The sequence below is a fragment of the Micromesistius poutassou genome, assembly GCF_964030765.1.
Source record: "Micromesistius poutassou genome assembly, chromosome: 21".
In the NCBI taxonomy this organism is placed as follows: Eukaryota; Metazoa; Chordata; class Actinopteri; order Gadiformes; family Gadidae; genus Micromesistius; species Micromesistius poutassou.
Window position 1 is genome coordinate 5,062,042 of NC_140291.1, and position 14,594 is coordinate 5,076,635.

Genomic DNA, 14,594 nt, shown 5'->3' on the forward strand with positions numbered 1-14,594 from the left:
TCCTCATCAGGTACACTTATCATGAGTCACATTCACCATTTTCACTGCACTTTCCACCTCTTTTATTTCTCAGATCTTTAGACGAAAAAAAGCGCGCTGTGCACATCGAAAGAAGGCTCTGTCGATCAGAAAGTCAAAACTTTGCATAATCTATGCGAGTTGAAACATATTTTGTTATACATCTATTCTAAATCCTATTAGGGGTTTCTTTATTATCTAAATGTGTTGTGTGTGCCAATTGCGATCACAGACATGACAGAACTGGAAGAATCTTGTTTGTGGCTCTAGAGCACCAAATCCCCCAAAACACACAATTTCACTTCATATTTGTAACAACAAATCCATATAATCATGTTGTCTTAACAGGGAAAAGCACCCCAATGTAGCAAGGGTGTATCATACAAGACTCTTGTGGTTGGCCTCAAGCTATCCTTGGCCTGCTGCTAACCAGTGTGATGCATGTGCGACGCTACCTTTACCATTAGGTCCTGAGACAAACCACCAAGTGAGTCAGAGGGTTCAAAAGTTAAACATGGCAGTCACATTACCCGCTGGGGGGGGTTGTGGCCCCGGGTGAATCTGCTTGTTATGAAGAAATAAGACCAGAGGCTCACCAGGGAGTTATTTACTCTCGTTATGCTCAGGAAATGACAACAAAGGAACACGACCAACAAAGAAGCCCTGAAATCGTCCATGTTTTGAAATCCCGGCATGAACCCGGAGACAACACATAATTATCTTTTTGCAATTTTGTCATGAAGTATAAGAGTTTATCCAGAGTGTTGTACAATGAATACAGATGAAGGTCATTAAGGATCAGTTAGGTCAATATTAGACATATTGCTCATGAATTCCTACAGGAAGACTGTGGACACTGGGGGATCGAACCCAGAGGACCTTTCGCCTGACAGTTGAACAAAACCCTAATCTGTGTCTACGCTACACCCTCCCCATATTTACATGTTATAACTTAAACTTCAACTAAAATTAAAATTAAAAAAAAGTGGTATTTCAGGTACATTTCAGTAAGCCTTTAAGTTGCATTGTGTTCATAATATCAACAGTACAAATCAGACATTTCAGACAAGCTAATAACAGCTAACATATTGTTACAGCTAACATACACATGTTTTTTCACATGCATAACAACACACTTCATCAAAGCCCAGCCGTGTATTGCTTTCAATTGATTGATTGATTTATCTTAAGTGTCATAAAGACATCATGGCAGAATCCCCATACAATGTGTGTCCGACATCATCCTATAAACCATCCTATAAAAATCTTTCGATTTAAATCGTTTTCTCAGATTCTCAGACAACATGTAACCATGATTGTTATTAGGTTTGGTGTGTTTAATTATGCATGCTGATTTTAACAGCATGATTTAACTTGCTAGGCTAAAAGTACAGATATAGGCTTTTGTGTTACTCTCTCTCTCACACATACAATCACACACACACACACACAAACACACACACACACACACACACACACACACACAGAAATAAAAAAAATAATGAATTTGATGATGACCAGGTGCTGTGTAACTATAATGAAGTATAATTGGTAATTTGATTTCATAAAGTTACTGTTATATAATTTTGTAATAATGAGTAATAATGAATAATGAGGTCAGATGTAATTTACATGGTCTTTAACATTTGTGTCAAAGTTGCCTACGTTACTTTTGCAAAAGGTGATACACATATTAATGCTTCAAGATTATCTTCGAAATGATAGAAATTAGTTATAATTACTTTTTGAAGTGTAATGTCTTAAAACGATGTTACCTGTAACAATTTGATGAATGTGCAACCCTTGCTAAGATGGATGCCCACCATTTAGCCTAGTCAGCGTTAACTCTTAGAACGACATTAACTCATACCAAGACAGCAGACATTTTGCGTTTCCAAACTTAAATATAAAACAAAAGTATGTCTACCATGACATAACACATTAACATCTGCAGCGATTGCTCGCGTCCGATAGTCATGAAGCGGTCAGGGTAAAACCAAGCTGGTGTCGTGTTGGAGGACGACGTAGACAGTTTCAGGCGTTAACACAGAGGGAACAGGGAGGGTTGAGGTTTGAATGCAGACACCGTGCCTTCGGCCATGCGGATCCGTCGTCACCAGGGTTCATTTTATTGCTGCAACCCGGGACAAATTTGGCCAACTGATTGTTTTTTTATTTTGGCAGTTGCATGATTCCTGCTAAAGGCGTGGGGCGTCCTGGGGTATCTAGATTCTCGTTGTCGTTGGCGATGGCCTCCTCTAGAAGGTGAGAGCTGGAAACGAGGAGAGAGAACCGACAGAAGCTCTGAGCAACCGGTGAGCACAACAAGAAGGATCTCCAGACTTTTTGATTCTTCTGCCCTGGAACTCCACCGGACACAAACATGCAGGTGAGGAGGAGGAGGAGGAGGAAGAGGAGATGAAGGCTGCGGGGAGGAAACGTGGACCGTGGAGGACGAAGACGGGGGGCGGGAGGGCGGGCGGTCAGGGGTGGTTCTTGCACACATGCAGGCGTGGAGACCGTTGACTGATGGGGAGTGGGGGTGGGTCACTTACAGTCCACCTCCAGGATGGCTCTGACGGTCCTGGTGAGGTCCTTGGCTTCTTGAGAGAGCGTGGCCACCGTCCAGGAGCCCTTCTTGTGGCGAGGGGTGAGGCCCTGCGGCACGGTGCCCACCTTCGCCTCTCCAGAGCTGGGGGACAAGAGATACGGGTGAATGAGGCATTTTGGTTGAGGGAGGACTGATAGGAGGGACGGTGTATGGTTTATGTGTGCTGTGTGTGGTCTGGGATTGACATTCCCATTCGTCTGTCGCTGCATGTGCCTCACTGTCAAAGGCAGAGCACTTGAAAACGAGACATTTAATGGAAAACTTTTACATTCAACAGATGACTGGTGTCTGAGTGTTTCTTCTATAACAAACTACTTCAAAGTACAGCAATTTCCACAAAACTGTGTTACTTCTGTCCCCTCCTGACCCCTCCTTTCCGAGTAGAAATCTGTTAAAACCCCCACAATTATTATTAGGAAATGCCTTGAAAGTGGGGATAAATAAAATTGCTCAGGGGGATAAGGAAAAAAAATGCAGCGCTAGATTCAGGTCCTGGCAGTTAACTGGCATACCTCTGGCCGGGATTTCATTGTGCAACTGGGGAGTAAACCCACTTACAATACTGTGCCAAACGACAAAAGAACATGAACACATGATTATATAATCCTCAGTTGTGAATTGAGTCTTAGCATAGCATTGAGCAGAAGAACAAAATACAGCATGTTCCTGTTTACGTTTATCATAATGTTGGAGAATTTTCTTTCTACTGGTGCCAGTTTTTGAAAAACATCTTATGCATAAGAATTGAGGCATTAGTTTAAGGCTCATGATGTTTATGCACCTTTATTTATTACCTTTTGGTGTGGGGTATGTTAAGATTGGATTTTACTTCCCCAACCCTGACCAAGGCTGTACCATTTGGAAATCGCATAACAGAAGTTCAAAGTGTACTGGATTTAGGAAATAGCGGAGTACAACTCCCGCTGCAACATGTACCGTCCATTTTCACACAGTCTCCATGACTACATCCATAGTTAGTACGGATGTCCACCATGTTTGTTTACGCTAAAGAAACGATATTGCAATTACTGTCTGCAAGAGTCTGTCAGTTTGCAGAATCAGGACTGGGTCGTTGAGGAATGGAATACGTTAGTGTGTAGTTTGTGTTGACTTTCCTCTCACACACTAAGCGACCAAAGCATTTAAATGTATCTTTATCTATTACCAGGTGTGTGGTCTCTCGTTTTTTATCAATTTGAAAATTATTTGGTTTTTATGGTATTATTTCTGTTTCGAAAGAAAGCAACTGTTAAAAACAAAAGCCGAAAAAGAAAGTTTGGGAGAGGAAAAAAAGATAAAACCTGTAATTAAAGACTGTTCAGGTGATTTTCTACATAGAGAGTATTGTGAAATAAATTAATGTATTATAATCTTGTATCCCAAGACTATAATTGTAACATCGACATCTATAATGACGCACACTCTACAGCTCTACCCAATAATGAAAATCATTAAAAGCAAGTGAATTGGGCTAGAGAAGGCAATATATCCATCGACAAAGGTGATAGCCTTCACTTCTGTGTTTTTTCCCCGAGTGCCCTAGAAACATGGTGAGGTCAGCAGGTGAGAGAGGGAAGGGGCCACTCGAGGATGGATGTTACGTGAGCAGCATACAGATGTTCCACTGACCCATAGAGGCTAAGTAGAGGGGGATGCTGATGAGGTGGGGGGGGGGGGGGGGTTGGTTCAACACAGGTGACCTAACAAAAGTGGCGGTCGTTGCCTTGGCCCGATGAAAACTCTGCCGTTTTCATAGAAACTGTGTCGCGCACCAGGAGACAAAACAGAATCTTGATGCTCTTTCTAATCTGCCAACAAAGTAGTGTTCCACAGATGCAACCGTTTAAACACATTCCAAACTTTTTTTACACACAGTTCCGCAAAATAGGTGTTTTTCTGTGGTGGTGGAGTTTGACTGATCCACATAGATAAAGATCCCTCATGTCAGCTAGAGCATGACCGATGTGTGTCAGCAAAACAAACGCATTGTTCCTGTGTGCGGTAATGAGGGCCAGGGTTACGGCTGTTGGTTTTATAATCAACACCACCACCAGTTCTGGGAAAAGGTCATCTAGAGTATGATGGGAGAGGACGTGATGGTGGGGTGGTAGGGTGGATAATGGTGCATTTGCATTTGAACTGGGAAATCTGAATTTTTGAGTTCCCTGTGCAAATTTTCGACTTGTACGCCCCTAAGGTCGGATTTCTGACTCGGAAAGTAAGAAAAACCTCTGCACAACAGTTGGGAAAGCTGTAGTAATATACAAGTTATTAGCAATTCTTTCTTATTTGTGTTTTATTAATCGAATACACAGACAGTACTGTCCAATTTCCATCTGTGGACATTACCACTCAATACCACTCAATGAGTTATAAACTGGGATTGCAGACAATGGCTAACCTGGCTACAACTGGTATTGCTAATAATAAATGGCTTCTTGGATTTCTGACTGTACTGTGATGTACGTTGTACTGGAACACGTTGGACCGGTCATTCCTAGCTCAGACATCAGACTTCCTAGGTAAATGGAATGCAGCCTAATAAGACCCCTCTACTCCTCTTGTATGAACACTCCCATGGAACGCTCGTTAGGAATGTAGATACACGCTTGTTAGGAATGTAGATACACGTTTGTTACGAATGTAGATACACGCTTGTTACAAATACAAATGTAGATACACGCTTGTTAAGAATGTAGATACATGCTCGTTACCAATGTACATACACGTTCGTTAGGAGTGTAGATACACGCTTGTTAGAAATGTACAAACACGCTCGTTAGGAATGTAGATACACACTCGTTAGGAATGTAGATACACACTCGTTAGGAGTCTTCAGCTTGAGTCGTTAGGAACATACATAACACTTATTTAATGTATTGTCTGTTTTACGATTATTATTTACCATTTAATTATTGAGCCCCTTCTAGTTACATTTTTAATGTCATTGATTTGCCTCTTGTGCAAGGATATTGGCAGCCTACAGAATGGGAGGGAGAGAGAGAGAGAGAGACTGCTTTCAGCGAGCTGACCCCAACATATAGTGGAAGGGATAATGACTTTTAGGGAGTCATGTCGTAAGAATCACACTGCTTCTTGTTAGCCTCATGGCAGCTGGTTGCTCATAGCAACAGGGCTAAACGCTTCATTCGTCCTCTCTATCTCGCCACCCCCCCTCCTCTTTCTGTGTCTGACAGAAAATGTATTTATTTAAGATTTATTGTTTTACAATTTCAATAAACAAAAGAAAAACCAGTGTCCGTTGTCTGTGGTCTGAGCCAAGCCTTTACCTGTTGATCTTACTGGTGCCTTGGGTATCCTGGAGGAAGTCTTGAACTGTCTATGAAAATAAAAATCAAACAAATCAACTGACAACTGTGCAGATGTTAGCGTTAAGAAGCATCAAGTGCTTTCCTCCGCCTTCGTCCGGATGCGGTTCTACAACTTGTTGATGCTACAGCTTATGCTCATTAAAGCTAATTTATTAAATATATACATGCACAATTTACTGAATGTTGCCTCCTGATGTTGAGAGGGAGTATTGAAAGTCTTTCGGGGAGCGTAGAGGAAAAGAGCACACTGGAGCAGATCGCTGTTAGTCTGAAGCGACAGCCAGGGACAAAAAAAACTACACACGATAAACTACAGCAAACTACGGTACAGCACATATTGGAACAATAAACCCTTGAATGAATTGTAGATCAACCCAAGATGTTTTGTAACAATGTCATCCATGATTCTTTTAATGTACTACGGTCTGCCTGTATATACTGGGTGCATGGGATTGCATCCAGCACATCAACATCTCCCAACAATCACCTCTCAACAAGATGGTTTCTGGTTTTCACTTCCAACACCTTTCTACATCCTTCCTTCATCTAATTGGGCTGTCTAGAGAGAGTGCTATGATTTCACTCGCAATCCTCAGCGGCAGCGTTGAAGTCAGGCATCACCAAAGAAATACTAAAATAGGTTTTTCTCTTTTTCTTAATGATGTGCTCAGTGAATTCTCTGTCTGGAGTCTGGCAAAAATAATGACCATTAAATCTCTGGAGGACATTAGGAAGCAAATACAGTTAATTTTCACAGAAGGTTTGTACCAATTATTTTTCAGTTGCCAGTAAGTTGCACTACTGTATTGATTTGAATTTTAAACTGCTTATTATAGATTTATTAATAACTGGGCTTTGCATGTGACTACATTAACCTGACAAATGATTAAGTCTAATCTTAACAATGTCAACAAATCTTGGTGTTAAACCACACATCCTACATGATGCCACCACACTAAAATGTATTTAATCATATTTTGTTTAAAAAGAAAAAGCAGTAGGAGTTATCACAGGTAAGTCAACATAAAAGTTGTGAGAGACGTTACTTATGATCCAACACCTGGCTCCTTAACACCTCCTAGAAACCTCTTCAGCATTGAAACTTGTGCAAACGATAAAGATAAGTACCCTTATAAAAATACGGCAATAAGACCAAGCTCTCTCTCTGTCTCTCTCCCCCCTCTCACCCTCTCAAAAAAAAGGGCCATGCCATCCCATGCCCTGACTGGCATAGGAAATGTACATGAAATTGCCAAAGCTTATAAGAAATAAAATAAGATATTTAACCCTAACCCTCTCTTCCATATGTGAGCTTCTCTCACCTCTACAAAGTTAAGGAGTTTGCCCGTGGACAACTCAAAGCTCTTTTTAGCCCCTTCGCTCTTCCGTAGCTGGCACTCCAGGACTGCCACCCTCTTCTTCAGCTCCTCAGCTTCCTCCTGCATGACAAGAGGAGAAGAGGAAGGAGAAGACGAGAGAATGATAGTCTTATGACCGAGACAGGAAACAATCCACTGAGTCACAAAGAGATTCCCAGCAGGAGCGTGATATGAAATATTCATAAACGGATATAGGGCTGGTGTAAAGGCCTGACATCTCAGATGAAAGGATTATAAGCGGCAAAGTGTTTCTCATACAGAAAATAAGCACTAAACCTTGCTGGTGTAGAAATCTAAGAATCAGGCATCATACTTGGTTCGGATGAATTGTAAATATTGATTCTGTGCACCAGAAAACAAGGGAATAAATTAAAAACATTGATATACAGCCGCCATGTCGAATAAAGTTTAAGTACATATAAATAGCTGATTTCTACAAGTCCCACAGACTTATAATGAACAAGCTTCACACAATAGAAGAACAGTGAAAGACAGCAAGAATCATTAGAACCATCAGAATCATCCGATGACCCCACGAAAACACGGCAGGAGCCGACAGCTATAGATTTATCCCCGCCTCTAGTCCCCCGCCCCGCCTCTAGTCAAGTGGTCAAACCCCCCCCCCGACCCGATCCGACCCGACCCGACCCCCGACCCGTCGGGGTTTGACCACTTGACTAGGGAGTGAGGAAAGAGAGCGAATGTCCAGAAATCTAGACTGAAACCCTTGCGTGTGTGGGTATATGACAAGAGGTAGAGGATATCGACTTTAACCAATTTTTCACACCTTTTTTTAAATCTATTATAAAGTCCTTGAGCAAGGCAGGTAGCAGGTTCTTCAGTTCTTCAGTCTATGAAGGCAAATTAATGAAAATATGCAACGCCCGAACAGGGACTTGAACCCTGGACCCTCAGATTAAAAGTCTGATGCTCTACCGACTGAGCTATCCGGGCTCTTACAAAGCCTGTTTGCAGTTGGTAAATATAAAGCAAAGTAAACTGACGATAAGCTCTGTGTTTGCCAATCACAAACATCAGTATGGTCGTATGCAATAGGCACTCTGTGAATACATCTCTTTTCTATATTTTTTATATAAAGTATCCTTAAAACCTAAAAGAATTGCATTTTGCAATTGCATATCACTGTTTCCCAACCCCATTGTTGGGAAACAGTGCACTAATACAAAATCACTAAAATGTGTGTTCATGAACCGTGCAGTTCCCTAAACAGACATGGATTCAGTTCATATTGAATCCAGATGAAAGCATTTGACAAAAAGCCAAACCCCTTCCTATTTTCATACAAATCAGTCACTTAAATTCCCCTTTCCCATAAACGTTCCTACATGTCGTACAGTCTATGTGGCGACATCAAGGGGGGAGTTCAGCGGGAGGTCAGAGGCCGTACCTTGGGCTGGAAAAGCTGTCCAGCCCTCTGCGTTTTCAGCTCTGCGATCTCAGTCTCCAGCAGGTGGATGACCTCCTCGTAGTCCATCTCCATGCCTCGCGCCTGCTTCTGGGCCACCTCCGCCAATTGCACCCGGCTCCGCAGGGCCCTGCTCTCCACTGCTCCGGATTTGACCTCCTGCCAAACACACACACACACACACACACACACACACACACACACACACACACACACACAGAGGCCTCAGTTCCACTCCATGCAACACAAACAAGAACTGGAATCATATTGTTTTAATGGGAACAGAGCATGAGCATAGCGCTGTATATAGGACCCAAGGCAAACTTTGGACGTGGAAGTGAGAGATAAACTGGAAATTAAATTAGAGAGGGTACAGATATATTATTGGGGGTAAAAATATGGAGGAAGTTGTATAATATATATTTAATATAAATAATGGTTACAGTAGGGCTGGAACAGTCACACATGCATACTGCAGTGAACGCAGTCTCTGTTTCACACACTTCTAATCAACCAACGTTCAACACAAGGTTCAACTGCACACAGACACGCACACGCACACACGCACGCGCACACACACACACACACACACACACACACACACACTAATACAAAGAAGATTGAAGCAACTCTTCAAATATCTGAATATGTTATATAATAGCATTAACAAAACCTCCTTAAGAACCGAGCTGACTTAGAAGTTGAATAGCAATGACACACACTGTGTCATGGTGATGGAGGATAAGGGTGCTTTTTGTATTTTCAACATTTCCCTCCTCCTGAAACGAGGTGAGGCTCGAGTCAGGATTTAGCATTCTTGCACGCCAGGACTCATCAATGTCAGAAGATTACATTCTCGTTTCTGCCTGCGGTGGGTTCTGCTGAATGCTTATTCTGTGCAAAAAAAACTCTCTGCATGCTCTGAGATGTAATGCTGAGGCTGTTTTAGCTATAAATAGTTCCTACTTAGCAACTTGCTCAAAAATGTCATTTTGTAAATGGGGCAAAGAAAAATTGCCTGCAAATTATGGATTTCTATTGGCAAGTCTTTCTTGGTATTATCATCATATAAGAGAGTAATTGGTCATATAAGTCCATGAAAGAAAAAGGCAGTGAAAGGTCAAAAGGCAGAAAAAAACGATCTAACTATCTATTAACCAATAATCTTGACAGCCTTTTTATAGCCAACATTTTGCACCCAAAGTTGTCAAAGACCTTGACCACTCTGAACAACCATTTCAGACCAAAATTGGTATATATTAGAATCTATAATCAGTCTATTTTACAAACTTTTAGTAAGACACATTTTAAAACCTCTTTACCCCAACCACCTTTTTACAATCAAAATCTGGATCTAACTGTTAGAATAATCCATCTCATGATAGATAATAATCAAACTACTTACAACAAATACATGGTAATACAATAACTATGTGTGTAAATATAATTTACACTCCATTTTACACTTAACATTTGACATATTTTACACTCTTTCCAACCACTTTACACTAATATTCTTTGCACTCCCGACACCCTAATGCTGAGGCCCCCCTGAGTGTGTTTATCTACTCATCCACAGCGTACCACGTGACTTCTGCCCTGGCTCCCTGGGGGCTCCCAGCACCAGACTGTGCTGAACCAGACACCCAGCGCATGGGCCTCAAAGCCTTTAGCTGAGCCCTCTCTTCTCTTACACTAATGACCACCTGGTCACTGGACAGCTGCTGGTTACAGCAGGAGCGAGAGTAAGAGATGGACAAACTATTTAACCTCTGCTAGGCTTAACAAAAAGGTTTCAGACAAAATATTGTCAAAGAGATGTTTTCCTAATTTCTTAATTGATTATACACAGGGGTGCACATAACTGGTACACAGGTACGCATGCGTGACAAAAATCAGGATTGCGTAATGCCACTTGTGTTACTGCGTACTTGTGTTACTGCGTACCTTTGCGTACTTGACCAATCTCTCCTCTAACCTTACACACGTGTCCCTTGTCAACTACTGTCAGAGATGTCCAAAAAGCAACAGACAACAGCAAGCAGCTTCTTTGGCGTTTTGCCACCTACAAAGAAACGCCAACTGGAGCCAGAGCCGAAAAAAATACTTTTTTCGGAAAAGTGGCTCCAAGATGTGCAGTGGCTTGAAGCTAACGATGAGCGCACTGAAATGTGGTGCAAGATTTGCTGCGCACATCCACATCTAGCAGACAAAACAGGTGCGTTTTAGAAAAGCTCAAAGAATTTCAACCATCCTTTATTTGACAGACATGAAAAGAGCAAGGAGCACACAAATGTGGCGCAAGCCATTGCTAATAAACAAGCTAGCAGAGATGAAATAGCCAGTGGCCCACTTACCAGATGGCGAGACAAGCTGAATGAAGAACAGCGGCAAGCTCTGTTTAATATTTTTCTCCTGGCCTTCCATAAAGCTAAACACGCATGTCCCATGTCTTCCTATTCTGAGGATATTCCTTTACTGAAGCGACTAGGAGTAAATGTCGGAGGTGCATATCATTCACGCAAAGGGGGCACATGGATCATGCAGAGCATCGCGCACACCATCAGCGGGGATTTACCAGCAAAGTTGCAGTCTGCTGAATTTTGGGGGCTCATGTTTGATGGATCTGAGGACATCACAAAAGCTGAGCAGGAAATCGTTTACATTGTGTCTGTGTCCAGCAACGGAGAGTTTTCCTCAGACTTCGTTGGACTGATTGAAATGGGTGCTGACCGAACCGCGCAGGCCATGACAGACAGACTTTTCCAGGACACAGGCTTGGATGACTGGACAACAAAGTGGTCGCTGTGTCCTCAGACGGGGCTGCTGTCAATGTCGGTGTGTTCAACGGCGTTGTGCCAAAACTCCGGCGACTTGCTGTGGTTGGAGACTCCCTTGTGCACGTTCTGTGCACTGCACACACACTGGAGAATTGCGCGAAATCAGCTGATCGCAACGTTCCTTACTGTGAGACATTCAATCGCTCTGTGGTCAGGCTGCTGCAGTTTTATTTACAAAAAGGTGGAGCAAAAAAACTGCTGCACTGAAGAAGCTGTGTGAAGAAAATGTGATCTCCTTTGTGAAACTGGGTAAGTTTCATAATATCAGGTGGTCTGCATGGAGGCATGAAATTCTGTTAAAAATATCAAGAATATTGCCAGCCATTAAAATGCAACTGGCTACTAGTGATAACAGTGACTTGCAGCATATCTGCACAAGCGTTTTCAGTGCTTTCTTTCAAACATGCTTGACATGGCAACATTTTGAAGACCACATCCATTAGGTTTCAGAAGGAAAAGCTGACCATTGGAGAATGTAAGGATGAATTCATGGTGGCCATTGGACAGTTCACACTTCTGCTTGGTGAAGGCCACAGGGCACACACCGTTTCTAATGCTGATGCTGACAGAGACAAGACAAACTTACTCAGGGGGTTAATTGAAGAGTTTGAAATCAGATATGACTCCCTCAAGTCATGTGATCATTTCTTAGTATTTGATCCTTCAACATGGCCTCAGGAAATGCAAGACCTCCACAGTTTTGGAAACACAACAGTTTGCAGCATTCTCAAGAAATATGAGGCCACCTTGCAACTTGACAAAGACACCACTGTGACAGAATGGATGCGCTTAAAGCAGGCAGGAAAATGCCTGGGAGCCTCTTCTGTGTATGACTTGGTCCAAATAGTAAATTCAAGTAACCCAGATGCTTACTCCAACATCAACAAGGTGGTTAAGCTGTCTCTTACACTGCCTAAGTAGTGCAGCTTGTGAGAGGGGATTCTCACATCTCAACATAATAAAAACCAAGTACAGATCTCGTCTGTCACATGCTCGTCTCTCAGCCCTGATGCACATTCACCAGCGAAACTGAGGACGACAGTGAGGAAGAATGCACTTTAAGACTTTAAGACCACGCTACATATGAGGTGAGTACCAAACACCATCTCCCGGTACTCACCTGAGTAACCCACGGAAAAAGTTATGTGCACCCCTGATTATACAGGTACAATTGTACTTTTGCATCCTCTTGCTAGAAGTTTATTAATATTATTCTTAATCTTGCTTTCATCTCTGGTGGTTTTGCACTTGGAGCCATCGAAGAGTATGCTAAAAATACCACACTGAAACTCAAAAAGCACTTGCTACTGACCCCAGCACGGCAGCACGCCCACGGTACCTCTTAACCCCGCAGCTGATGACACCACTTGATCCTGCGGCTAGGCTACGGTACCGCTGGACCCTGCGGCTAGGCTAAGGTAACACTAGACCACAGATAGGCTACGGTACCACTGGACCCTGCGGCTAGGCTACGGTACCACTAGACCACGGCTAGGCTACGGTACCGCTGGACCCTGCGGCTAGGCTACGGTACCACTAGACCACGGCTAGGCTACGGTACCGCTGGACCACGGCTAGGATACGGTACCCTGGACCACAGCTAGGCTACGGTACCACTGGACCACGGCTAGGCTACGGTACCGCTGGACCCTGCGGCTAGGCTACGGTACCACTAGACCACAGATAGGCTACGGTACCACTGGACCCTGCGGCTAGGCTACGGTACCACTAGACCACAGCTAGGCTACGGTACCGCTGGACCCTGCGGCTAGGCTACGGTACCACTAGACCACGGCTAGGCTACGGTACCGCTGGACCACGGCTAGGCTACGGTACCGCTGGACCCTGCATCTAGGCTACGGTACCGCTGGACCACGGCTAGGATACGGTACCGCTGGACCCTGCGGCTAGGCTACGGTACCGCTGGACCCTGGACCCTAGGGGTGGATGCACTCTCTTTAAAAACGTATCCATTGCACCTACCTGCACTCCGCCATCTGCTGACAATACGGAATAACAAACTGTTGTTGACGTTACGCCCTGAATCAACAGTAAACTGTATTGTTGTACAATTTAAAATAATGCTTCTTTCACTTCATGCCATTCAATTATCATTTTACCCACGGCTCTGCTACGGTACTACTTGACCCCGTGGCTGGGATACAGTACCGCTATGCCCCGCGGCTAGGCTACGTTAAGGTCACAATGTGTATAACTGAAATCCCAAAGCCCCTCCCACTCACACAGAGCCAGCTGAGCTCGGTAGGTCACACAGTTGCACAACCAGATCGTTTTTTTATACTAAAAGTCTCCTGCTACTCACTGGGAGGGTCTCAATCCTACACGTTGTCATTACATGTTAAGGTTAAAATACAAAAAATGCAAAAATGTTTTGCATGAAAACATTCAAAGTTGCTGTTGTTTATCTAAACAAATGAGATGATAGGAAGAAGTTGGAGTTGAACGTGGGCGAACACCTGCTATGGAGCAGCTTGGTTTCAGGTTCGACTCACAGTATGAGACGCCATGGTAACCGAACCAAGATTGGTCTAAGCTAGGTATGTGAGCACGAACATTCTGGCTTTCCCTGAATTTTGACTCAACATATCTGGTTAACTTGGAAATCCAAATTCTTGAAACAGGGCCCAGACCAGAGCAGCTGTCTGTTGGCATCAGATAGTGATGGCTCTCCGCCAGTGTGAGATCATATCTGTGTCAATTCATCACGACAGCTTCAGCCCAGGTCAGAGGGAAGGGCACGTTGAAGAGAGAGAGACATATGGAATGAGAGAGAGAGAGAGAGAGAGAGAGAGAGAGAGAGAGAGAGAGAGAAGGAGAGAGAGAGAGAGCGAGAGAGAGAGAGAGGGAGAGAGAGAGAGAGGGGGGGGGAGCTGTGTGGGGCCCACAAAGGACGGCAACAAAATTGTTGGAAGGACGGCCACGGTTGAGCATGGTTCAGTCATTGAGCAGAAACCTTTAATTGTGGAC

The 14,594-nt window shown here is 43.4% G+C and overlaps 1 protein-coding gene and 1 non-coding gene across 2 annotated transcripts in view; both read right to left on the reverse strand.

The window, feature by feature from the left end:
- stxbp4 (syntaxin binding protein 4) overlaps positions 1-14,594 on the reverse strand; it is a gene marked incomplete at its 3' end in the record, with an annotated part of 50,137 nt that overhangs the window by 13,539 nt on the left and 22,004 nt on the right. Inside the window, exons 17-20 of the mRNA XM_084485564.1 lie at positions 8,749-8,925; positions 7,284-7,400; positions 5,920-5,969; positions 2,574-2,710 (exon numbers count right to left, since the gene is read on the reverse strand). Of these exons, the coding sequence (XP_084341690.1) occupies positions 2,574-2,710; positions 5,920-5,969; positions 7,284-7,400; positions 8,749-8,925 (481 nt within the window). The remainder of the gene's footprint in view (positions 1-2,573; positions 2,711-5,919; positions 5,970-7,283; positions 7,401-8,748; positions 8,926-14,594) is intronic.
- Positions 8,222-8,294, reverse strand: AC3HAE_037103 (transfer RNA lysine (anticodon UUU)). The gene has a single exon. It is a non-coding gene; the product is annotated as a tRNA-Lys (tRNA).